This window comes from Phaenicophaeus curvirostris, chromosome 7 (genome assembly GCF_032191515.1).
Source record: "Phaenicophaeus curvirostris isolate KB17595 chromosome 7, BPBGC_Pcur_1.0, whole genome shotgun sequence".
Lineage (NCBI taxonomy): Eukaryota > Metazoa > Chordata > Aves > Cuculiformes > Cuculidae > Phaenicophaeus > Phaenicophaeus curvirostris.
In genome coordinates this window covers 36,910,654-36,938,029 of record NC_091398.1, presented here as the reverse complement: position 1 = coordinate 36,938,029, position 27,376 = coordinate 36,910,654, and the positions used below count along the sequence as shown (strand labels likewise).

Below are 27,376 nucleotides of genomic sequence, written 5' to 3'. Positions count from 1 at the left end.
TTTCTTTTCTCCACTTTCTGTTACCCTTCATGTGACTTCTGCTATTTCTCTTCGTCATATAGCACCACATCTGATAAGGCACAATAATTAATTTTAACTCTACATTTGTAAAGAATTTCACCCTAAGCATGTTTAAGTGTAATTATGTTTTCTGGCAACTCAAGGCAAATTGATGGTCACACCCACAGTGTTATTCATGTAACAATGGAAGGTCTGCTCTTCATCGGAAACATTTTTTGTGTTTGTGTGTAACCCGAATGAGGATATTTCTCAAAGTATTAGGGGGATTCTAATCTGTTCTTTTTGTTACTGGAAAAACATGTTATCTGCATATGGCACATAAAGGGGTAGCAAAGTCAGTTATAGAAAGTGAATGGAACTGCTTGAAGTGGACTTTATCAAAGCATTTGTTTTAATGAAGGCAAGTAATTATTGCAGTTAGGAATAAAGAATTTAGATCACACTTTAAGATAAAAGACCACATTTAGAAAAGCAGGAACTATGAAAATGACTTGGTTTTCATGATAGGTCGCTGAAGTGACAGAGCCCAATTGATGGGCCTGAAAAGATATGGCTGATCCATGGATGATCCATATTCCATTGCTATGTGCATCACTCAGTCTGTAACTTCCCATATTACTATCATCAATAGGGTTGCACTATGCTATTTCTAATACATAAGGGTGTGAGAAAGCATTTCATTATCAGCAGAACTGTGCTGTGTGAAAGAGAGAGGAGCTGGGCAGGAATGTTGTGTTTCTACAGCCCTTTTGCTTAAAGATCAGAAATATCCAGCTGCTTCCTCCTTTCCCCTCCTGGGACCTTGTCCACATTCCGGGAGGGGGAAGAGGGGTAAGTAGCTGCAGCCAGTCTCTGCTCTTTGGGGTGATGTAATTTGTTTGTTTGATGGTATAAAGGCTAAGCCCCTAACAGCAAGGGTTCAGAGACCTCACCCATGGGTGGATGCATTGCGTGGGCTCCCCTGTTGCCTTTCTCGGAGTCCTCACTGTGAAAAAAGAAAGGGCCACCCCCAGTGACTGCCGATCTGGATGATGCTAAAGCAATGGCTGATGTATTTGTCTTTATTCCTGTACTTATTCTCTTATGGTAATGATTAGACACGTTGCCTTTACAAGCTGTTGCTGTTAACTTCTGATTGATCACTAATATTTTTTTTTTTTCTTTCTTGCTGTAATAACTCGAGTAAAACTTGTTTTCACAGAGTATTTGAGAGGTTTTGGATAGGCTTTGTTTGATAGGCTTATCCTTTTAAATGAGGATAAGTTTCTGTAAATGCGATAATACCATTACTGGCATTCTTGTCTTAGCCAAGGCCAAGCATTGATGTGTTGTTTCATCTTTGTCTTTTTAAGACCAAGAAGTTTGTGGAAGAGATGCTGGAAAATTTCCTCTTGGAAAGATTTACACGGACAGTGGCAGAGTCAAACAGGCTTTCAAGGAAGAGCCTTTCATGAGGAAGGCTTGTGCAACCACTGCCCATAATAAAGAGTGTGCTCCTTGACACTTTATACAAGCTTACTGTCCATTTTAGGTAGTACAGCAAGACTTCCAGGAACAACCGTTTATTTAAAGCACCAATTATTTTTAATGGCAAGAAGGTGGAGAATCTCTCATGATTTCCTGCTCTTCCCAAGCCATGATGTGCAATCTGAGAATTTTGTCTGTTGGAGGAGGGGGTGGAAAGAGCAGCATCTTCTGGGTGACAGAATCTTCTTCTTCCCATTTTAATGTGCAGTTTTCATCTTCGTCATGACAAGTACCAATCACCTTACGTGCTTTCCAAACAAGCACAAGGCAGCACAGCCTGGGTTTTAGCCGCTATTCTTCTGCAGCATATAACAAAATCTCTTCTGGAATGATGCATTGAAGCATGATATTTTCTGCTTGGCTGGTATTTGATTCAGGTTTTCTTGGCATCCAGGTTTTCTTGGCATTCAATTATCACACTACACCAGTACAAGACCCGCGATGCTTGTGTTTAGCTTTGCCACCATGTGGTATTTTGTACCTCTAGACAGTTGATCATACCTTGCCTTGGAAGGCACACAGACTTTTCTGTTGGCAGACACGCTTGTATGGGACTGGTCTGGATGAAAAAAGGAATCTTGCTTTCCCTGGACTAACTCAGTTTTAATCTGTCTGCCTTCCCTAGCCTGCTCTACTGTAGCATGGGGGAAGAGTCATACCAAAGTGGGGAACACATGATACTCATGGGGAGTTGGTACTCTCCAGTGGGTAGAAGTACTGGCCTCTCTGCTTGTGGAACCCAGAGCTTTGTCCTTCTCCTCACAAGCTCAAGCCAAAGCTGACTTCTTGGTGCACCCACTTTTTGGATGTCGTTGCTGTGAAGACAATCAGACAGAGAGCCCGGAGGATCTGACAAAGCTCCAGCAGTATCTGGTTATGTCTCTATTTTCTTCTATGGCTTTTGCCTCCCTAATTGCTCCCCTCTTCCTCCACCCGTGACCTAAACCACTTGCCAGTTGTGATTAACCACAACTGCTAGAGCTTTGCTGTTTAGAATAGCTACAGTCATTTAACTTGACGTTGATGAGGCTCCATCATTGAAGGTGACACTAAGCACTAGGGATGAGGCATCTGTCAGCAACCTTCCTGAGAAGTTCCTGTGAATATTCATGAGAAATCAAAGTGAAGTTTAGCTTACTCAGGAGAACAAATGTGAATACCGGGGGGGAGGCATAAAATCTGCCTCAAATTTGTCTCCAGACAGGTATTCTAAGCTTTCATATAGCTGTAGACTGTAATTTTTCTTTTTATTCTGTGATAGACAGCCCATGTTTCCAGTACTTCTAGAAGACAAACAGAAATGAGGAGGCTTCATTACAAAGATCATTTACACCTCAAATGGCATCAGAGCATGCCCTAAAGTAATGGGATCCAGAATAGGTTGTAAGAAGAGTATCCTAAAGAAATGCTGCAGGACACTTGTCCTGTATATGGCATCTACTTGGCACTGCTAGAGCTCTGGCTGATCTTGCACTGCTGTTCTTGTATTTCTGGGAAGACTGGACAAATGATATTTCTGGGACAATGACCTTTCTTACTTTGTCCAAAGGTGGGTTTTTTATAGTGTCAGTATCTCATTCTTAAGTGCTCTAGACAGATCCATTATCAAATACACAGAACTAGGACACTTTTCTCATGAATTTCGTGCTAATTCAGCTTGAACTTCCCGTCTCCTCCTACTGCCCAGTCACTCAGTCTCCTGAGGTCCTGTGGTTCGTCACATCTGTCCCTCCTTTTACTATTACGGAAACTTTATTTTTATTGTTGGCCTTTATCAGGTTGTTATTCATGTCAGCTTCTGTGACTTGCGAATGTTAGGAACCTCATTCAGGTTCCACCACGGGCTGCTGTGTGGTACTAGGTGATGCTTAAAAGGGAACCAGGTGCAGCCTCCATCTTAGGAAGGTACAAGAATCCATCAACATCATATATATAAGACTGCATCTTTCCTGGTTGTTCCTACATGATTTCCTGGATGGCTTCTGGGATTTTCATATGTTTTCTAAAAGGGTAGTTCCTGTCTTTTTTGGTAAACACGTTCATTCAACCTTCCTATTTCAACAAGCATGACCAGTTGGATCTCATCATTTGACCATGCTGGGTATTACAAATCCATTCTCCTTTTCTTTATGATTAGTAATGATTTATATGTGTGTTACTCCTTGTTTGATGGTGTTTACAGAAAAGTTAAGATATGTCTGTCAGAGGTCCTTGCATATATTAGAAGATTCTGTTAGATGTGAAGGATCAGTCTGCTTTTGGTACATCTTTTGGATACAATCCATTCTCTTTGACTTGGAGGACTGTGCAACTGGCTTAAATGGTGTTCCTGTGACATTGTATTATGTCATTTTGAGGCACAAGCTTTCATGGCTGATGCTCTGAATTGGTGTCATTTCCCTCCAAAGTGAGGTTACCTGCATTTAATTCCTTTTGACGTAAGAGCTATTTATTAACTGCATGTTAATTGTGAAGAGTGAATTTTTTCAGTCATTCATAGGTATATTACTACCGTTTCTTCAAAATTTGTTACTTATCCAGCTTCCACAATTGATCTTTCATTGTCATCAGTTGAAACCATGCTTCTCTTTTTATCAAAGCTGGCATGCTGCCTATTTTCTCTTTATATGCTTTTCATTAGTCATGCCTTGGACAGTTAATTTTCAGACTGCACACAAGAAATAAAATGTCTCAGCTCAATGGCATTTCTTAGTGACATTTTTTTTCCACCCTATAAACTCCTAGACTCTGCCTGGGACAGTCTCCTGAATGTTGTCCTTGCAAAGCCCGCGTCTCTTTTCTTTGTGTCCATACTTTTTTCGTGTCCATATTCTTTTCTGCATTCCTGAATTCTCTTTTCCCTGATTTGTTGGCTTCCTAGCTGGCAATTTATTCTGGACTTCCATCTTTATTACCTTCATTATTGTCCTAACAGTGGGCTATGACTGTATCTTTTCTCTGTGTTCCTTCCATCCCAGCTCTTCCTTGATAGCAATGCTCTTGTACCAGGGAGAAAATCCAAGAGCAAACAGGCTATTTCCCACAGCAGAGGAAGAGTTCTGGGGGAAAAAAAAAAAAGGACAATTTGTCATAATATCAATAACCATATAAATTTATCTTTATCAGGCATAATGCTGATGGTCTCTGCTAAATTGAATTATTGTACTGCTTGTACAACAGTAACGTTTCTGTTTTGTTAACCATGTTTGAAGATAAGATAAAATAATTACAGGGGCTGTAAAGATCTAATGTACAGATAACTAGGTCGCTGCAGATATAAGTGCACAATTTTATAATGAATATTTTACAAATGTATTTATATTCCCAGATAAAAGAATAATGAAATGTCAGTTTGGGAAAAAGATAAAAAACCAACCAAGCCCAAACCACCAAACATCAGGCCTTGGGCAGCCTGTTCTAGTTTCCCTGCCAGTAGGCAGCGGGATTAGAACTAGATGATCTTTAAGGTCCCTTCTAACCCAAACTATTCGATGATTCTATGAATCACAAGTAATATCTTTCTGAAATGTGGAATTAAATAATGCATATTTTATGGGATTAGATACACTTTTCCCCTTAAGGCTCTGACATGTATATGCACCATGCTGGGTTCATTCTGTTTTTTACATGATAGCCACTGAAACTATTCTTTGTAATGTGATTTTCACAAAAAACTTGTTCTGCTTCTGAAAATTCACTGTGGATTTCAATAATGGGCAGATGTCCAGGGAGACACAGGCATTTGCATAGCACAGCCTTCTCAGAGATCAGGAAAGATGGTCCTTTCTTCCTCTGCTTCCAGCACAGGTTGAGTAGATTGTTTTGCTGTCTGTTGAAACTAGAAAGTCTTTTTTTTTTTTGTTACAGGCTGCAAATGAAACAAGAACAGAATGGTGTTCACTTTTACATCTAAAACTTATACCTCCTTCTGATCCCAAGTAGGATCTAAGCAACTATATAGCTACACTAGTTTTAAAAAGTGCTCCATTCCGTATGCTACAGCTTTCGGGCTCTTGAGATGTCCTCAGTATTCACAGAATCTTTTCTTCTGCCTTTCTTCTAGGAAGGAGATATCTAGAGGGGATTCATAGGAGCTGTATAATTGTAACCATCCAATTTCAGTAAAGTTGGTTATGAACTTGAGGCTTCAGGTACTACGCACTCATAGGAACTAACTCCAATGGCAATAAAATAGCTGTTTAATATTTTAGTATTAGATACCATCAGCTAGTTATATATGCATGTTCTTTTTTTTTCATTTTACACTGGTTCTTTATTATTTTATTTACAAATTTCACACATTTTAAGGTATAGCTAGTGATTTTCTTCCTACGTGGAGATATCATTCTTTAAATTCATGTCACACATGATACTAATCAAGTTTGCTTCAATTAGACTAATTGACATCAAATTTGTCACTTACTTCCAGATAGTAATTTATTAATGCAAATATTTCATTAAGACTTCATCCAAAAAACCCTACTAAAATCAACTGAGGAAGTAAAAAAGAAATCTTTCTCTTTTGTGTAATGAACTTTGGATCATGTAATTAAAACTATTTCTCCTGCTTCCTAGAGAGCTTTCTCTGAAACACAAATCACGGAACAGAAGTTGCACAAATATTGTAATAAATTTGAGAAAAAAAAAATCTGTGGCTTCTTCAGAAATCCTTTTGTCTTCATAGGAAAGAAGGAGAAAAAATATAAACCCAAAATACTGTTTGCTTACACCCAACAACATAAGTTGATAATTTGTTAAAAAAATACGATATCAGTTATTAATCACTTGAGCAAGCAAGCAGCAGGAAGAAAAAAAAATGAAACCAGCTTACTTGGCTTGTGCAGGGAAAAGAGTACTAGAACAAAAAACATAGGTATTGCAAGTTGTGATCTAGCTCGTGGCCTCTACTGATTGTTGTGTTTTAGCTCATTTTTTGTTCTAATGCCCTGTAATGCCACAGGGTTAAGGGTAAGTAGAGATCATGCTTTTCATAACTGAATAAGAAATTGCATTAATCCATTTAGAGCTGAAATCAGAAGCTACTTGTCTGGTAAATTAAAAAAGAAAAAAAAACAAAAAAAAACCCAAACGAACAAACAGTTGCAGCACTTCTGTCACTGCTTTTTAAGAAATTCTCTAAGCTATGTCTCCCTAGACTCTGGGCTAGTTTGCTTCCAGCACTCACTACAGCCTTCTGTACCAAGAGTCACCAGAGACTCTGTATGGGTCAGAATAAAATAAAGGGCTTGTTCTTTACTCTGCTATTTTATCAAGAACTCTTACAGAAAGAGAAATGATGTATTTGCAAAAGTTAATAAAACTGTGGCTATTATTTGCACTGTGGTGGACATGGCAATTTAAAACACCGTCTGGTCTGGAGGTTTAATATATGTGTTTTTTTTTTTTTTTTTCAGTTTTTAATTTCTTTGAATAGCAGAAGCAATGGCTAGCTCAAAAAGTATTATCACCAGTTTGTAGGAATATTTTTGTCTTTTCAATCCACAAAACTTACATAGTGGATTTCTACTTAGTATGAGAGAAATTTGATTTAAAACTCTCTTTTGCCTTCAGCTTTGGAGTAGAACCTGAAATGCTGAAAATCTTATGGTTCATGTCAGTTTTATGAAATGAATAAAATGGAAGAACAAATCCTATCCTTCCCTCTATTTCTCAGTTGGTTTGAATAAAATAAAATCTTGGGTTGGCGTTACCATTTTTAATGGCTGTTTTAGTGAAGCACTTATTCTGAAATAAGAAAATTACATCTAAGACATCTTTTAAGCAAAGTAAATCACTTTTGCTAAAGCCAGACTTAAGCTATGTCACTTCTTTAGTTCCGGGGAAAAAAAAAAGATGTTTTAATCAATCTAAACAATTAAATGAGAAGAGGAGAATAGGCAAAAGTTGATCTGTTTGTGCAAAGCTGGAGCCCTAAAGCCCTGCATTTTATCAACATGTCTCAGAACAGCTGCATTCACCATGACAGCCCACGAGGTGATGATAAAGTTTGGAGAGTTTTTGTGTGTGTACTCCAGTAAATGTCTGTCACACTATATAAGCAAAAATAATGAGCTGATTGAGGAGTCAGTGGGGATACCTGCCACCATCCACACGATTCCAGACACTCTTCTTCTTTTGGGCATTTTGGACTTGCTTGCATTGCTCTATGTTGATATTTTACTCAAGTATATTATTCCATTTTCTAACGTGGAGGAGTATTTTTATATGTAAGGAGATAAATATAATGTGTTTAAAAAGATCAGTGCTATTCCTCTACTAGTTATAACTATATTGAAAATATCTATTTTCACTTTACAACTCTTTCAAGGATATAATGATTAGTCATTGAGTCTGTTCACAGTGTCACAGAATCATAGATTCATAGAATGGTTTTGGTTGGAATGGACCTTAAAGATCATCCAGTTCCAAGCTCCCCTGCCATGGGTGGGGACACCTTCCACTGGATCAGGTTGCTCATAGCGTCAACCAACCAGGTCTTTAAGACCTCCAGGGATAGTGCATCCTTGACTTCTCTGGGCAACCTTTCCAGTGCCTCACCACCCTCACAGTAAAAAAATTATTCCTCTAATCTAATCTAAATCAGCCGTCTTTCAGTTACATGAGGTTACATAGTTGCAGTTTGGATTCACTTCAGTCCCTTCTTCTCTCCTCTCAACCCCATCTTGTCATCGCAGTCACACAATGTGCCGTTCCCAGCTCTATTATGTGTCAAGCCCCTTGCACAAGGCAAGGAGAGGCTGGTAGCCAACAGAGCATCACTGTCAACTGATTTATAAATTCAGGTTTGTTTGAAGAGTCATAATCTTCCATTCACTTCAGAAATGAACCCACTGGGAATAAGATACTCAAGTAAGATGAAGTAGCGGAGAAACATTTTATAGTGGTCTATTAATGCTCTGTAGTCAGTGTTCTGTATCTTCCAGAACAACTGGTCACTGTTGAGTTTTGGTTTTGTTTGGTTTTTTTTTTTTTTAATTTTGCAAATATATAATTGGACAGGTAGTTTTTCTTTCATGAAGTAGACTGAAAGAAAAGAAGTATTTGAAGAGAACTGATCTGAAAAGATTTGAAATACACTTTTACATGAACTGTAAAATTTTCAGCAGCACCTTGTGCAAGGCAGAGCCGACTGCAGGCTGGAAGGGTGCTGGGTGATGTGAAGGCAGAGCCTGAGCATCACCTGGTCCTGTGCTCCTGCTTTAGGACAGCATTAGCACCATGTATCTTGCTGCCTGTGGGATAACCTGTTGCAAAAGTAATTTAACGTGAGGGGAAGCAAAAAATATTACTACAAGGAAGAGAAGAGAACATCTTGCAGAGGGAACTGCTGGAGGGATGCAGTGCAAATTCCTGTCTTCCCTCTGTATTTCTTTGCAAGGATTGGGACAAATTATTTTGACTATTTACATGAAAGGAGAAGTGCATTGGGAAAAGAGGCAATATGCTGCTAGCCAGGAGAGCATTATTTTTCATGAGACATACAGGATGACTTGACTTTTGCCCTCTAAACATAATCTTGTCTTTTCCCCTCTAAAAATAAAATGAGGATAACAGTATTTCCATATGGCACAGAGATGCTGTGAAGTTTAAAACCTGAAATGCTAAAACAATAGGAGATACAAAAGGTAGAAGTAGTTAGCACAAAGTACATAAGGCTTCTGTGGGTGAGAAGAGGCGAGATTATGGCCTCATATCTTTCTAGAAAGGGTAGTTTTGGAAAGGGCTGGAAGCTTTCTGAAAGCAAAGTTCAAGTTCTGCAAATATAAAAACATTGAGCTTGAGCCATATTACTGGAAGCAGCAGCTATTTGACTTTTTAATGGAATATATGGTGATATTGTCTTTTAAGGGAATGCTTAGGTAGACCAGTACTTGGATCTCATCACTACAGTGATGATAAAATTAAACAAAAACTCAGTGTCTTGATGTCTGGTTGATTATGATTAAAAAAGTAATTAATGCACAACTTTGAACTCATGTTTTATTTTCAGTTCTTGCATTAATGGAAAGAAGTGAGAAAAAATCACTTTTGTTGATTTTAAGTACATGAAAGATGTCTGTATTTTAAGTCTGGGCAGTTGTCTGCTTTGTTGGTCAAGTCACATGTAATAAGTAAGTCTTCTCAAATGTTACTATTTTTATATTGAAAAACTGTAATAAATGGATACAAAACCAAAAGGAAAGATAGGAAGAAAGGAAGGGTGAGGTAGTGTGTATGCATTTATTATAATCAGTTGGCAGTTGGCATTCATAGCGGTGAAATGACATTGGTGGGTGCTCTACAGTGAGTTTGAATGTTTTGCTGATGTACAGGCATGCTGATGGCATCAGGCGGTGACAGTGACGCCTCTGTTAGAGGGAAGGAATCATAGAATCACTAGGTTGGGAAAAGACCTTTGAGATCATTAAGCCCAATCATACCTGTCCACTCCTAAATCATATCCCTAAGCACTGTACGTACCCGTATTTTAGGTACCTCCATGGATGGGGACTCAACCACCTCCCTGGGCAGGAAAAAGATGAAGAAAACATCATGTCTTTAATATAAAAAACAATTTTCTTTTCTTAGGAACCCTAAAAAAAGAGGCTCTCTCATCTAGTAAAGTACATGATATGATTTCGTTTCAGAGATATTGTGTGGATCGATGAGGTATATATTTGGTTACTGTGTAGATATTTTTTTATATAATCAAAGATTTTTTTTTTTAGAATTCTTAAAGTTATAATTCTCAATCCAGATTTAAATTTGGTTCCATGTATGTACAAATTTTAATGATATTATAAACAAGTTCTGTAATTCATTTTATCAAAAAAAAAAGGAAGTAAAATTTCTTCTTCTTTTCCCTTAGTATGTTTGCGATGAAGATAAAGACTTTTGTGCTCAATAAGAATAGATCTGTATATCTGAATGAAATACTCTGTGGTCAGTATTACCTTCTCATTAAAACTGGATATAATAATGCCCTTTGGGGAAAAGAAACAGATTGATTTATAGCGCAAGGTCGTGTCATATACTGCGTATTCATATTGTCTGGACCATATATTGCTAATAGCAACTGTAGTGGGCTCAAAATTAAATTATCCTACAAAATTCTGACCTACATTTTACCTGCAAGAAACTACTACAGCATAGTCCAGATCCTGTGTTGTCTGACAAATGTTATTGTCTACATAAAAAGTACAATATATATTTTCTTTGTTCCCTGACTCTTTCTTTAAAGGCTGACGGAGATAATTTGCTTCTACGTTATCCCCTCTTAAAGCACCATTGCCTACCCCTGTTATTAAACTCTTCAAACTTTTCCTGGAAGCTGTTTCCCTTAAATACTTTGTTTTGTAAAAGTAACTCCATATTTTATTGATATATCTTTAAAATTGTAATCATCTACTGCTTAGTATTTTTATGGGAAAATGTTTAAGTGACCTTATTTTTGCGTGATGGTGGCTCGTGAAGTTCATAATACATGCGGCAGGCAGTTCTAGGAAGGGGGAAAGTTGTAGATGTTTGCCTTTGATGGAGAGTGGTTAAAGGAGACAAGTGTTACAGCCTAATGTAGCCATGGCATTTTCCCCACAGCAGTTCTCTTAGTCCACATGCTTGATCGGATGCCTATTACAGCTGAATTATGCTTTAATTTTAACAGTGGATGACTTAACTGCTTTGAAGTAAATAACTGGGTTTGATTTACAGTCTCAGCAGATTTATAAGAAGCTTTTAAATGTGTAGTTAAAAAAAAAAAAGAAGAGACGGTTATAGCCATGTACCTCTATAAATCTGTCTTTATTGTTCAGCATGTATGCAGGCTACTGGGACCCCATTACAAGTTTAGAATCACTGTGCAATGTGTTTGAAACTCGGTAATGCAGAAATTGGAAATGTTATGGTTTTCGACCACTCTTACTTCTTTCTGACATGAGATTTATGTCAGAAAATACACTCCTTATAAAAATCATAATACTCAGGATTAAAAGATAGAGCCATTCATAAGGCACTTATTTCATTGTTTCACACTTTCTCCTTGCTCATTTAATCTTTTGGCATCACAGCCAGGTCTGTGACTCAAGAGCCACTAACAAAATATTACACTCTTTTTAATCATTCCTGAAACTTGATGCATTGGTGCGGTAAATCATTCTACAACACAAGTATAAGAAGAAATATGCTAAAAAAGGCATATGGCAAAGGCATAGACCCAAGCATACCTGGGGTCTGCCATCATCACCTTTCCTCTGAATGCTTTGTAAACAGAGGGATTTATTAGAAGAAATAGATGTGAGGTTTTGTTATTATTAATCTGCAGATTCCAATGGAAGGAAGAAGTTTATTGTTAAACGTGCATTTGGTACCTGCTCAATGTTCAACCTCAACCAATGCACTGTAGCACGCCTGTCTTAATAGCGCTCAGTCGCTTTACTTCCACCTGTAGAAACATGACTCATAGTTAAGAAACTAAGCCATAAAACCCCTGAAAATGCCTCTGTAGAAATAGAAGCGAACACAAGGCAAGGTGTAGGTAGAACAGGGCCACTGTATAGGCTAAGATTGTATTTTGAACTCAACAGCAAACTTACATAGCTATCTGCTGTACTCCTGTAGAGGCTCCAGCCCTCAGATCATTTTTGTGTCCCTCATCTGGACCCACTCCAACAGCTCCGTGTCCTTCCTGTGCTGAGGACTCCAGAGCTGGAGGGCTGCATCCAGGAGAAGGATAGAAGTCTGGTTTTATACAGGGAAAAAAAACCAACCCGAATCCATATAGAATAAGTGCCTAAAGGTGTTCTCTATATGTAGCTGGGAGGTGGATGCCTGACTCTCTGAGTGACTGGATAGACTACGTCTTTGAGAGACTAGGTGCATTCATGAGCTATGAGGATGTTTTCATTAAATATTCATAATATTTAGATTAGGCTTATATTTTTGAGAACTCTTCAGCTTGGGGAAACTGCTGTTGTCTAAATGTTCATCTCTATAGGTTTCTAAAGCACTGTCTTCTAATATCCTGTAGGGCTGGAGGAATACCAACTGTATTTTCAACAGTAAAATTTATTGAAATTTAAATTATGTTAATCAGCAAACAAGAGGAAAAGCTTTCTTTTTGTTTGCGGAACTTGAAGTCTGGATGCTTATTTATATTTAATATGTTTTAGGTTTTGCATTATACTCTTTACAAACAGTATCTCAGAAGGCTGATTTAATTCAAAGGAATTAGATATTTGAGGATGAGTCATTTGGAAAAGATAGATGGATATTTTTTATTTGATTTTTCATTTTAAACATATGCAATAATCACTCAGGACGTGGCTGTTAAAAGTTTAGACACCAGTGTGCCTAAGTTATTGAATGATGACATTTTTAATAAAAATCATGTTTTGTAAATGGCATTGCAGATGTAATTACAGCAAACTGCTGTCAGCAGAGGGGGCACAGAAAAATCTATGCCAGCTTAACTTTCCCAAGCCACTGTGTCACTATAAGGTTTTCTAGACTGCTAATTAGGAACATTGTGCTCAGAAGAGAGGCACAGCAAAGGCAGTGCTTCTGCAAGATTTCACAGCCTGTCATTTAACTGTGTTTTAACTACTGTTTACATGGGTCTCACCACTTCTGGCTATTTTGGAAAAAGAAAGGCTGTTTATCTTGTTATTCAAAACTTGTCTTTTTACTCAGGTGGAGGCAAAAAGCCTATCCTCAGGCTGGTTGGTTGTTGGTTCCTTTGCAAATATGTAATTTGAGCTCTTTTTTTTTCTCTTTTTGTCAAAAACTAGATAGTAATTAAATGAAACAGGTCTGCCCATGCCCAGCACTTTTAGCATTAACCTGCCTTACACCATTATTCACAAAGACTCGCCTCATAAAATCTCAGCTTTCATGAAAAAACACCCCGAAGGTTAAGAAAATACAGGGAAAAAAAGCAAAATTTCTCAAATATGTTGTCCCATTTTTACTTATTATTTTATGTTATCACATTTTTCTTGGTTTTGGTTTGCAGTTTATTTTTTTTTACTTTTGTTTTTTGTCTCACTGCTTCTGACTCAGATGTAACCATGAGATGCTTCCTTAGTGAAAATACAGTGAAAAGAAGTTTTCTTTACTCCAGGCGAGTTTATGAAAGTGGGCCCTGGAGGCAAACAGTTACAGACATGAAAGATTGTAGAGTAAGAGTGTATGAGCTTGTCTAGGAAGTCTTCAGTCCTGTTTTCCTGGCCTTTGCAGAAAGAAGGACCAGAGGGTGACTATTCCTGGCATAAGGCACGTGAGCCCTTGCACTCCTATCTTTGTTGTCACGAGGGAGTACACTGACATCTTCCCTATGTTAGGATGCTCATTAAGGAAATGTTAAGCTCCTGAAAGTTTTATTTCAGTGATACTCTCTTGCTTCTCTGAAGTGTTTATTCCCCTAGCATATGGCCAACCATCCAAACAACTGTTCCGCAATCCTCAGAACTACCCTGCTTGTATAATAGAATAAATCAAACAAGTGACTCTTAGCAGACCCGAGTACCTGTGACAACGCAGAGGTACTCTTTGCAAACAGGGAAAAATTCTATAAAGAAACAGTTGATGTTTCAGTGTGTGGGAGTTGCAAATACTTCTCTCCCTGCAACCGTGATTTTGAGGCTGCAGTCATGGGGAATCAGGGTACCTGCCCACCAAGACCTTTTATTTAAGATACACCTACCGCTCTTTAAACCATTTCCCATTCTCTTACCTACCCCAAAAAATACTTTCTGTGTGGAAGTGCGGATGTTATTCAGAAGAGATGTATATGGGTGATGCGAATGAGGTTTTTGGACAAAACTTGTATTTAGTATTTTTCTGTTTCTGGTCTTTCTTCAACCTTTGGAAAACAAGAAATCCATTAATATTGATTTGAATAGGCAGTATGTATGTTGAATCCTTAATTAAAACAGTAGCATAAATGCATGAATATGGTGTTGCTTTTCCCTCTCTTCTGGTAACAGAAGATTTCTTGTGCAAGACTTGGTTTGAAATAGAAATAAATGTAGAAATGCATACAGTGCAAGATATATGTTTGAAAATTAAAGTGAAAGAAGATAGTCATTCAATATTGCTCTGATTTTCATAAGCTTTATTTTGGCTAAAAGTCACATATTTCCTGTACCCTTTGAAGATTTAGCCACCCTCATAAAATCGCCATTTTCTCTAAAGGGATAATAATATTTTTGTGTTTAAAGAAATAGAAAAACTATACCTCTAGTCATTCTTTTGCTAGTGCCCATGGTCTACATAATGTCATTAACTAAAGTGGAATTTAGACTATATGATGTCTTAACTATTCTTTATGGAGTCCTTGAGAGGAAATCCTAGTTTTTTAGAAAGAAGTAAAAGAAGGATGATCACATTTGGCAGAAATGCTCTAGGAAAGTATTATTAAAATAAGAAAAACTCTTAAATATACATAAAATATTGCTTAGAATAAATATGTGTGTTTTCAAGGGGAGGCATTTCATTTTAGAGACTTCTGAAACTACGAGAATGAAAGAAAAAAAGATTAATTACCTTAAAGATGTGAGTGGGCTAGACTCCTTTATGTATTGAGGTATAATATATGAATCCAGAAATAGGCATGAAATTAGTTTAGTAGCTTCCTGAGTACAAGAATATACATTTTAAAAGTCTGCAGTGCAAACAAAACCTTCTCTCTGGTAAATTCAGCTTGTGTGATAACTGCAGAGCCATTTAAAGCACCTTAATGCATAGCTGCTAGCAACACCACGGAGATTAAAAGTTTGATTCAGGAGAACTGTTATCTGCTAGCTAAGTGGGTTTTGTTGTTTTGTTTTGTTTTCATGTAGAATATAATTTTACAGGAGTTGGACAATTCTTTAGATTTATATTGGATGTGTCCAATTAACTGCAGAGTGTGTGGTACAAAAAAAGTCAAACCTCAGACCAGATCAATGGTATCTACAATACTCAATGTGTTTGTAACAACTGTTGGATGGAAATGTTACTGTGTTGAATGCCCAATACTAGATTACAGTGACGTACTGCTGCAGAAGGTCTATTTTTGAGAGAGGTGTTTTTTGCATAGTGGGAGATCTCTCCTGCATTTAATGCAGCAGACTTCTGAAATAAAATGTGAATTAATATGCCTCTTTTTCTGGAAACTGTGATAAAGTCCCTAGCTATAGCTTTGTAATGACCAGCTTTAAAAGGACTGCAGTTGTAATGAGCCTGCTTCTTGGAGACAAGCTGCGCAGCTTGTATCTCCATGCCCTTCCCAAAGACAACCTGCAGGGAAGGGAAATGAGATAAATAGGTGTTAAGACCTACTGATGCTTTTGACACAGAGGTTATGGTGTGAATTGCTTCTAGATGTCTCACTTCCCTGGATCTCAGTTTTAACTGTTCAGTTCAAACCTTCAATTAATTATCCTTGTATTCTATATATAAAACCTGTTTATTGCCATTTATTGTGATATGTTAATGAATAACTAAGGGCAAAACCAAAGCCGACATTTTCACAGAATCACTAGGTTGGAAAAGACCCACAGGATCCCCAAGTCCAACCATTCCTATCAACCACATTCCTATCATGCCCATCAGCACCTCATCCACCTGTCTTTTAAACACCTCCAGGGATGGGGACTTTTATGAATGTGAGTACTATTATGTTGGATCAGTGACCTGATCCATGGCAGGGAGAGTGGAACTGGATGATCCTTAAGGTCCCTTCCAACACAAACCATTCTATGATTCTGTGTTAACAGATCTAATAATCTCTTTGTGTCTCATCTTTTGGCTATATGTCACATTTATGTGAAAATTCCCATAAATTAAGAAAACAGTACCCTCCTCTAGTGGGCTGCTACTGAAGTTTATCCCTCTTCCTCCGTTTCCCAAAGTATAACAATCTTCCAGAGCTCTCATTGCAAGATTAAATTACTAGTTTTATTTCTACAAATAGTTCAAATTGAATCCCTTTTGTAACTTTTCTTCTTTAGAAATAACATTTTCAGAATTGCTTCTGGTACATGGAAGCCTGTGTTCAATTTTCAAAAGTCTCATTGAATCAGCGAGCCATAAAGTTTTAATTCCATGAATCCACCTTCTGACAAGGGAAAGGAAACACATTGAAAGTGCTTAAAATATGACTGATTTCTAGTGGGGCAGGGGTTTCTCTGATATTTAGAAGAATGTCCTATATTTTGTTTAGATAAGGGAAAAAAAACCCTTTCCTCCTTATTGTCTAAAATATATTAGTGCTTGCATATGTCTCATAGTGCACCTGACATTGGCCTGCTCTGGAGGTTGAATACTGGACTAAATGGAGCATTTCTTTATTCTGCCTCAGCATATCTTTGTAATAGGAGCTATCAGAAGGGAAGAGGCATAATATTCACTTTGAATTAAAAGGAAAATGAATAGCAGAAGGGGAGAAATCTGAGACAGGAGAGACAGCAGTGAACTGTGTAATGGGATAGCTGAGATGGAATACAGCTGGAAGCTATTCCTGATATTTTATTGAGTAAATCTTGTTTATGTTACCTGCACTTTGAAGGACAATGCATGAGTCTCTGTGTCTCCCTCAAGTATTTAGCACATGTGTGACTCATAAGCCCTCAGTTATTGTCAAAAATGTAATGACTACATTTTTTTTTCTGCAGTGCAGCAGGTATGTGAAGGTAGCTACAGATTCTTGTTGGAGTGGGGAAAAAAAAAACCTAAAAATTCAACTTCTGAAGGATGATAGAAATACAGAAAAAGTAACTAATGAAATGCTACTAGGTGAAATGACATTTTTTCACATCTAGCTTCTCTCATCATGAAAGTATTTCAACTTATTCTAGCAATATTTTGAAACCACAGTAATATAATGCAAAAATATTTATTATAATATACAAATTTAATTAATATTGAAAATATTTAACAGGAAACATTGTTATAGTAACTGAGTTATTCTTTATTCATGAATAACTAACTCTGTCTCAAAGGATGGTATCAAACAATACTGTCAACAGGAATATGGCATGAAAAAATATCAGTTAAATTAAATTAATAAAGTTACGTTCTTTGTGCTTCTTTTTCCTTTTCCTTTCCATCACAGTAAGACTACATATGGACAGATATGCTGACTTATATGAAATACCCAGGATTTAGAAGATATTTACAAAGGGTAATTCTTGATTCTCACAAGAAAAAAACCCAAAACAACAGAATGTTTTAAAAAAGTTGCGCTTTGTAGTTGTGAAACTCTCTTAGTGTCCCAAAAAGGAAAATTCCTGGCCTCGTTGTTAAGAAATGTGTCCATATAAGTATCACACAGTTACTTTAATGCTACTTATTGTGGCAATTGAATCAGAAATCTGGTGCCATCTAGAACTACCAAAAATTAAGACATTTCAATGAAAATAAATGCACGCACACACCTATCTGCTATTACAGACAAGGGATTTTAGACATTCATGCCTGTAGCATCCCCACATTGTAACAGACATCCTAGAACACTAACTTCAGAACTTGAGTGGCTTCAGAAGTTGCCTTCCCATCAGTATTTCAGACCCCTGTTTCATGGATGCACCATCAGTCAGTGATGCTGCCCCTGAATATATCATAAATAACTTACAATGACAAAGTTTAAAATATTTAAGAGAACGTTTGTGATGCAGTTTTTTCCATGGAACACTGCTTATAACTTGGCATGGCCTGGGAAAGAGGAGAAAAACCTTGTGTGCCAGAAATATTGTAAAGACAGCAGATTAAGGCCAAAAAGAGTAAGGTGGTTATCTTCCTTTTGATAGGAATGGTTGGACTCGATGATCCGGTGGGTCTCTTCCAACCTGGTTATTCTATGATTCTATGATTCTATGAAAATGTGACTTTCATGCCTGTGATGTTGCAATCAGACTTCTATATTTAAAATGGAAAAATTCTCTCCGACCTATATTTATGTGTTGAAAATTAGATTTCTTATTATATACTGTATAATACACATGAAAATAGCTTGAGCTCCTTAACTGTGTAGAACATCTGCATGGTGAAGCGGCTACAGTTCAGTCATTTGTATTACAATTGCACTTCTGAGCTTTTCTTCTTTTTTTTCCTGGCAGATGTACAGCAAATAGCAATCGACTGGATCACTGGAAATTTTTACTTCGTAGATCACATCAGTGACAGGATCTTCGTTTGCAGCCAGAATGGATCAGTGTGCGTTACCATCATCGAGCTTGATCTTAATAACCCTAAGTCCATAGCTGTTGATCCAACATCAGGGTAAGATTATTTATCTGCATTAGGATTTATTAAATATCGTATGTGCTTGTTTCTGACTGCACGTAGTATACCTGTTTCATTCAGGTCTTCTAGAAACTATTTGTTGCTGTATTGAGTTACTTTGCGTAGCTGGTATAACAAAACAGCAATGTGTGATGAACTTGTGGCAAGTGGTTAGCTATATTAATTGCAAAATGTGTCTTTAAATTCTCAAAATGGCATAAAAAGTGAAAAAAAAGAACAATTTTATTCCTACTTGTCATAATATTTTCTTTTACTTCTGTTTTTCAGTGAATAGTGCTTCTAATTAGAGCTTGTGGAAAAGGAACTTTAGGGTTTTTTTATACTGTATTGCCTTGGTTGTAGGAATACTGGAAATTGCTTCAACACATTCAATTACATAAAAAAGTGGAAGAATTTTTACTCATCTTTAAAGAGTCAGCTCTAATGGTTAAATTACATTGTACTTGTTTTTTCCTGTCCATAGATGCATTCAGAATCATTTGGGAATAAAGCCTTGCTTAAACTACATTGCAGACAGCCACCACCTGGGAAAAGTCTTCAAGCAAATGATAATGTAAAAGCATAATTAAATTTAAGTAGGAATATGATCAATTTAATTTAAAAACAAAATTCTGGGGAGGATTTTAGGAGAGGGATTTTATCATGGTTTTATCAGTCTGCAAGTAGTTTAGACTGAAATGTCTGACAGGATATGTCCTAAACTGCCGTAAGTGCCTTCTCAATAAATACAAAAATATTTACTGTAGAACATCTTGTCATCCATATGTGGACTTTTGTCACTCTTTATTTAAAGCCTGATTGAATATTAAGATATATTATCATAATGACTTTAATTGTGACGAGAACATCTTGCATGTAAAATTTACAAAGAAGTTTTATAATGTAATTCTTGCATGTAACTATATTTCTGTCTGCAGCAGATGGTAAGCTTGACATGATCTGACTGCAAAATTGTTTTAAAAGAAAAATAAAAATTCATATATAAATGGATTTCTGCAAATTCTGGTCTGAACGAACTTGAAGCTTTCAAATTTGTCCACAGCAGCCTTTTTTTCTGTATGTTTGCCCTGTATATTCTTCACTAGGTTTGCAGGATGAATCCAAAGCTTGTCTTTAGCTAATCTTGTCTGTCAGGAATGTAAGAATTGTAACCAACCCTTTGATTCTTTGAGGAAGGGTGGGATGGGAGAAGAGAGATTGTTTTTCCTTCATTTGTTATCTGCTAGCTACAAACAATTCTTATCTGGGTACTTTGTCAGTACCATATACAAGAGTAATAGAGTCTGGTTTAGTGTAGATGTGAGTGTTGGTCTGCAGGAAAGCCCAGCAGCAAGTACAGTATTTCACAAGGTCATTCTTCATGTAACGATACCAATTTATTTCATGGTGGAAACACTGAGTGGAAAATTTTCCTGGGATGCAAGTTTTGCATTTCAGCAGTTACTTCTTTACGTTTTTTTGTTAGCAATTTTACTAAATATCTGTTGTACATTGTTCTCTTAACAGACTATTTAGCATATATTTGAGCTGATAAGCCCCACTTTATATATTAGTCGTGCTTGTTTGTGACTGGGTTTTGGTACAGAGTTGAAACAGGTGATCAGAAAACATTCTGCCTTCTTAAAAATGTTTTGTCCCATTCTTTTATTTTTTTTTTGTTTTTCTATTTTGCTTTCTTTCTACTCTTTCATGATACTAGTTGTGAAATATTTCTAAGTCAAAGCATTATCATGGAGTTGCTGCCGAAGAAAATTGCTGATTTTATGTTATTTAAAGAATCACAAAAAACATCATCACAAAGAAATGTTGCAAGTTGAGCACTGAATGAGTGAGATGGATAAAAGTGTGTGTGCAATGGTTATGTTTCTATCTATACACTGTAAACAAATGATTATAAATCCCTGTTCTAGGAGGTTTTATCTCCCATAAGAATTACATATTCAGGTGTTAAATGTAAATACATTGTAAGGTATTTGCTCTTCTAATGCGTTTCTATCATAGTATGTTCATCGGCCCCAACATTCTTCTACAAGTTGCAGGTACTCGCACAGAGAAGACCATTTCTTATGCTAAGGAATTCAGAGCTTGATCACATGCCTTTATGCCTATGATAAACATCCTGCAGTAGGACAGGGTCAAGCCCTGCTATTCTTACATGTTCACGTCTGCTCTTTTATGCATTTAGTTGTTTTGTGAACCAGAAATTCTGCATTTATTGCTGGGACAACTAAAGCACTGGTGGAAAATACCTTCATTTCAAATAGTCCCCCCCCACTGCACTCAAGAATGTATTTTGAGTGTGATTAATTCTACATTTCTGTGCCTGTGAGTTTTGTTAGATGTTTAGTGGTGATAATTTTATCTATTCTTCTTCAAGCTTACAATCGCACTTGAGCTACTCAGTGTATTTTGTATCATTTAATGAGCGAAAGAACTTCTTTAATGAGTGAAATAACTTCTGTTATTCTTCTAAGACTGAACTTTAAATTGAGTGAAGAAAGATTGTGCTCTTCAAAAATCTTTTGAACAAACATGTTTGTTATGTTTGTAATATAGGCATAGAACCATAGGATCATTGAATTGTTTAGGCTGGAAAAGACCTTTAAGATCAAGTCCAACACTTAACCTAACAATACCAAGTTCATGACTAAACCATGTCCCTAAGTGCTACATCTAAGTCCTTTAGCTATACCTCCAGGGATGGTGACTCAACCACTTCCCTCAACAGCCTTTTACAATCCTTTAAGTGAAGCAATATTTCCTAATATCTATTTTTAACCTCCTCTCATGCAACTAAAGGCTATTTCCTCTTGTCCTGTCGCTTGTTACTTGGGAGAAGAGACAAACCCCCACCTCACTACAGCCTTCTTTTAGGTAATTGTAAAGAATGATAAGATCTCCTCTCAGCCTCCTCTAGACTAAGCAGCCCCAGTTTCTTCAGCTGTTCCCCCTAAGTCTTATGCTCTAGATCCTCACCAGCTTTCTTGCCTTCCTCTGGACACACTCTAGCATGTTACTGTGGTTAATTTTTTGGTAACGCCAAACTGTGTCTAATGGAAACCCACCTAAAAAGTTTACGAGAAAATTCAAACCTCCTCCCCCGAACAATGAACTAATAATTTACTTAATTAGAGGTTTCACAATAGTAAATACTGATGTGCTAGAACAACTACTTTTCACTTAAGTGTAGTGCAGTGCAAATACTAAACCTGTGTCCAAACTTGTCAGTGCAACATACATTGAAGAAAAAGCTGAAACAATGCTAGTAGGAAATAAAATTTGCAATCAGCAACTGAAGTGTAGAATAAATTGTTTTGCAATAATGTATTATCTATCAAATGCTTTTGAAGTGAGATGTTTGGATCCTCATGTCTGCAGGTCATAATTTCGATACATTTTAAGATGGGACTTCTTAAGTGGTTGAGAAACAGAAGCTATTGCTCTTACAGGACCTTGAAACTGGTGTAAAACTGATGATGGTACTGAGGGCTGTCACATGAAACAAATCTGAGTTGAGTAGAAGGATTTTATCTCTAGCTATGGTCTTCAGCGTAGGTCTGCTGTATTCATGAGGAATGACTTTTTAAAGGATTCCAGCTAGTTTGACAATCAGCTTGCATATTCATGAGACTTTGATCAATGTACATGTGTGATAGGGAAGGTAATACATTTAAAACTCACAAGTGGATATATTAGATTTAGGTTCTCTTCCAGATCTGTCATTGACCAGCTAAATGTCTATAGACAAAGTTACTTATATTTTTTATGTCTCTGCCCCCCCCATTTTTAATAGTTAATAATTAATAAAATCCATATTGTTCAAGTTATCTGATATTTGGACGCATCCAGGTACATTAGGAATTAATATTGTGGAATGGACTGCTGTTTACATCTACATATTTGTACTATGTTTATTACCTCCAGCATTCAAAGTAAATTGTTGCCTTCTTCTGCACCACAACTGCAATAGAGAATGTGTAATGACATTTTACAAAAGAAGGATAAATTGGAGTATGGATGTATTGCAGTTCTCTCCCAGCAGGAGCACTGCCTAGAAATCTACCGTACATGGAGTAATATATCATAGAATCATAGAATAACCAGGTTGGAAGAGACCCACCAGAGTCCAACCATTCCTATCAAACACTAAACCATGCCCCTTAGCACCTATGTATATATTTATATCATTGTGCCTTATTTTCTCCTTGAACCCATTTTCCAATTTCTTTGGGAGTACCAGCAAATGAGGAAACGCAGGAATAGCAGACAGGGCTGTTGGTTCAGGGCTACTCCTAATTCCAGTGATGCATGGCTTATAATGATAGCTTCGATGCTATTTGAGATGCCAGTCAAATTTTCCTACTATATTTTGTAGGCTTATGGTAAAAGATGAATTTTAAGGAGAGTGTTTGAAATGCAGAGGGAATTGATCTAGCACCCACTTCAAAAACTGTTCTGAACATAAGGGAATGCATAGAGAAAGGGCGCATAGGGTGAGATTACAAAGAGGATGTGCAGAGCAAAGCTGGCATGTGGGAGGATGCATGGAGCAGAGCATAGAAAAGTCCTGGGAGAGAGGAAATGGATTAGATCCCTCCTACATGAATCACTATAAAGGCAGGGTGTACTGGAGGGGGTGTAGAGGAGCAGGGAGAGAACAGTTAGAGAGGATGCCCACTTAGTGGCTGAAGTCATTGAAACAGGAGCTTGTAACTACCATTTAGAAGTTGTATTAGTAACAATGGGGAGAAAAGACTTACTGCTAAAGAGATTTGTTAAAGGAGTGAGCTCACACTTTAATACTGCAACAGTGTGTGTCATGTAAATATTTGAATAAATCTTTTAATCGGCTTTTCTTACTGCTATGTTGTAGAAATAAAACCCCCCAAGCTCTGCTTATTTCTTTCACACAACATTTGTAAATGCATACAGGAAGAGATTGTGACATGATGATGTTAGAAGAACATTTATTAATGTGTTATTGTGTTATGTACCATTTCTTGGTAATGTTAATAAGTCCAGGGGGGAAAAAAACAACTGTGTGACAGTAAAAAAAAGTATTCTGTTGCATTTTCAGTCTCTAATAGCCATCAGTTAATACCTTCTTGATCCATAAAGGAGACAAAGGGAACAACAGAAGAATTAATAGCCTAAGTTTTCCCCTCCCTCATATTAGAAATTTGATCTGAGGAAAAAATATAAAAATATTCCATTAGCTTCATCTGGTCCTAAGGATTCTTAGTGCAGATTTTTCTGTTGCTAAAATCAAAGCCACATTATTGTTGTTATTATTGTTGTTGTTTTTTTGTTGTTGTTGTTATTAACAACAACTCCTTTACATAAATAAGTTCTTGAAACACAGTTGGGAAATTTACTTCAGCCTAAAAATTCGGAAAATATGAAAAAACAAGGAGAAAGATGGCATTTTGAAATGCAGCCTGCTGCATGAGGACATAGTTGAGCATCATCCATAAAATACTGTGCTTGAGAGAAAATCCCAAGAAACAGTTGTTTTTGCTTTTAAAGTTTTTCATTTTACTTGTAAATGCACTCCACTTCTGATATAACCCTGGTAGGCATAAGAACAATGAATTGGAAGTTGGTCATGTGAACCCTGTTATCTTCCAAAGCAATTAGCTGTTGTTGCATATATTCTTAATCAAGCTGTGTATGATTATCCTCCTGGGACATCTGCATTTATTGGAGAGATTGAAATGTAATGTAAGGTCCACTGAGCAGTTCACACAAAAAAGCCAAGGGAATGGTAAAGGCTTTACACATCATTGAATCAAAAGTTTTCCTTGCTAGAGAGCTGGGCACAGAAGACTGTGCCTGGGGTATGCAAAAGCCAGGCCAGAGGATGGAAAACAGCCCTTAAGAGGTCAGAGGGATTTTATTTTTCTTTTTTTTTCATTTTTTTTCCCCCTGTGAAGATTTAAGTAGAATGAGTTTCAGGCTGACGTACAACCTGTTTGGCAGCATGTGAAGGCTTATAAGCTGGTAAGAGCTATCCTGCTTTTGGGGATCTTAGAGATCCTTGGCAGAGAGATCTTTTGCAGGGACTAAAGTCTTTGGAAGAGCATCTAACTAGATAGAGCTAATCCTGAAATCTTCTGTTATGAAACCCATAATAGCCAGAAAAGAGCTGGTGCCTGGAGTCCAGAGTGCTATTGGTGGCTCTTTGATGCATAGAAGCAGACTGGGCTGTGCGCTGTGAGATTTTGTACCTTAGAGAGAGTGGTAAAATTATCTTTATTTTAAACCCCTATTTTTGGTTTTCTTTTTTTTTTTCTTTCCCATTAGAAATGTTTCAGTTTGAATAATTTCTTATGTTTAGCCTGACAAGTGAAGGGGTGCCATGCCCAGGCTGTGGAGGAGTGTGGCCTTTTATCTCTTGCCCATTCTCAGACAGTATCTGAAGAAAATGTAGTGATCAGGTAGGCAGAGAGGAAGAAAAAACTCTTCATCCTGACCTGGCTGAATGCCCTGACAGTGCAGTAAGAGGCAATTGGAATTTGAGTGATTTCTTGGACAAGGAAAAGGGAGAGAAAGTCAAGGAATTTGTTATCAACAAGGAGATCAAGTTTCTTACAAGGGAGGAAGAGTAGAGAAATTCAAAGAGCAGAAGAGGTCGAACCAGTATATATTTTTCTTTATTTGCTTCATTGTTATTTAGACAAGGGAGTCTTTCAGGATAAAAATAAACATCCACACTTATTGTCTGCTGCCTTTTTTATTCTCTTTTTTACTCTCTTATTTCTGAGCATTTATAGCAGCCACAAGGCTGGGGAGGGATCTCTTAAGTCTTAAAACTTTTTTTTTTTTTTATTCTTCTCAGATTAGTCACCATTTTCTGCTGATCAAAAAGGAGTGTTATAATCATTAGAGCTCAATTTTAAACAGCAAAATCATTAGTATTTTAATAACATGACATAATTAAAAGAGCTCAGTTCCTTTTCTTGTCACAAAGCAGTTTCAAAGAGCTGTAAGATACGTATAAGACACACTAACTTTTAGAAAGTTTTAAAGGTGACCTGAAAAAGAATCCTCTTCATAAAAAAAAAAAAGAAAAATCAGAAACTTTATAACTAATGGTAACATGAAAGTTTTCATTAAGAATTCAGCTTTTGTTTCTCATCCTCCCTCCTCCACCTCTTTCAGGCTGTGAACAGTTGGAAACGGTATAATAGAGCATGCAAAAAAGACTGAGAGGAGAAAAGATACTTACTGAAACAAAGAAGAATCTTAAAATTATGTTTACTTTCATTTCCATCTGTTTAGCTCAATTGCTTGCTAAACATTCAGGAATAAAGATAGATATAGATATGGATATAGATATTTTGTCTGATCTCAGCTTTTCAGAAAATTGCTTCCAGTGCTTTTCTATGCCATGTTTTATGTGTATCTACTGCTAACTAAACTAAGGCATAAACTCTCTCCATCACCTTTACATTTCCCACTGGACCTATCTCCTTGGAAGCTTTGTTTCTTTTGCAGCAGCTCTGGTCTGCTCACTAGGAAACTGTTGCTGCTACTGATGCTGCTGCTGCACTTAAAAACAAAAAGGAGCTAAGGGTAACTTCATCTGCACTCTTTCCCAAAATAACATGATAGGGTTTGCATGTGTAGGAAGAAAATAGAAGAAAAAATGTATTTTCTTCAATAAATTGAAGAAGTATTCAGAATTATGGACGTAGAAAGATACAGTTTGTATGAAAAATATAGGTAGCAGCTGGATTAGTGTTCACACAGTATCCACAGTCAGTTATAAAACTGAAGGGATCAAAATATGAAGCACCTTATGTAACTGTAATTAAAGGGAACATCAAGTTACAGAGTTGGATAAAAGTTACTACAATAATCAAGGCAAGAAATACAATGACCTTGAACAGGTTTGCTACATGCATATGTTCAAGTAATTATGTGAGTGCATTTGCTGTTGTGCATACTTTTATTAATCAAACGTTCCTGAAATTAATACTAGATTGCTACTATTCATATTCAATCTTTTGTGTGTATTTGAAGATGGGCTGTACTGAATACCCAAAGAACAAAAAGAAACTAATAGCAGCGATAATCTGTGAGTGATAAAGAATCATTTTTTCCAGCGATCTTGGAACTTTGTGAAAGAGTTGGCACAGCAAATGCTGGCAGTGTTATTAGAGCAGCTTACTGATGTTCTGAGTGATGGTATTATCTCTAATCAGTAATACCATCCAGAGAATAAAAAGCAAAGTAGTGTAATACTGATGAAACATCCATTGCAACATGAAGTTAAGTAAGCTCTTTTCTCTTGCAGTATGTGCCCAGTAATGGATTCATAGCTATGTTGCTACTAGCATGAAGAATATTTGAGTAGTATTGATTATTATGGAAGAAATTAAGTGGAAATTTGATGCTTCAATAGATGAACTTTTCAAAAGCACTGATGAAATCGTAAGATAGCTGTAGTTTACAATAAATTTAAAAAACAAACAAAAAAAAAAGCTTCTACGTGAGAAAATGCTTTTTTAACTTCATTAAAGTTGTCTTTCAGCTGCTTGGT

The 27,376-nt window shown here is 36.8% G+C and overlaps 1 protein-coding gene across 1 annotated transcript in view; it reads left to right on the top strand.

The window, feature by feature from the left end:
• The window catches only part of LRP1B (LDL receptor related protein 1B), a 699,724-nt gene that overhangs the window by 377,424 nt on the left and 294,924 nt on the right, over positions 1–27,376 (top strand). The window contains exon 7 of the mRNA XM_069861579.1: positions 18,645–18,807. Coding sequence (XP_069717680.1) covers positions 18,645–18,807 — 163 coding nt within the window. The remainder of the gene's footprint in view (positions 1–18,644; positions 18,808–27,376) is intronic.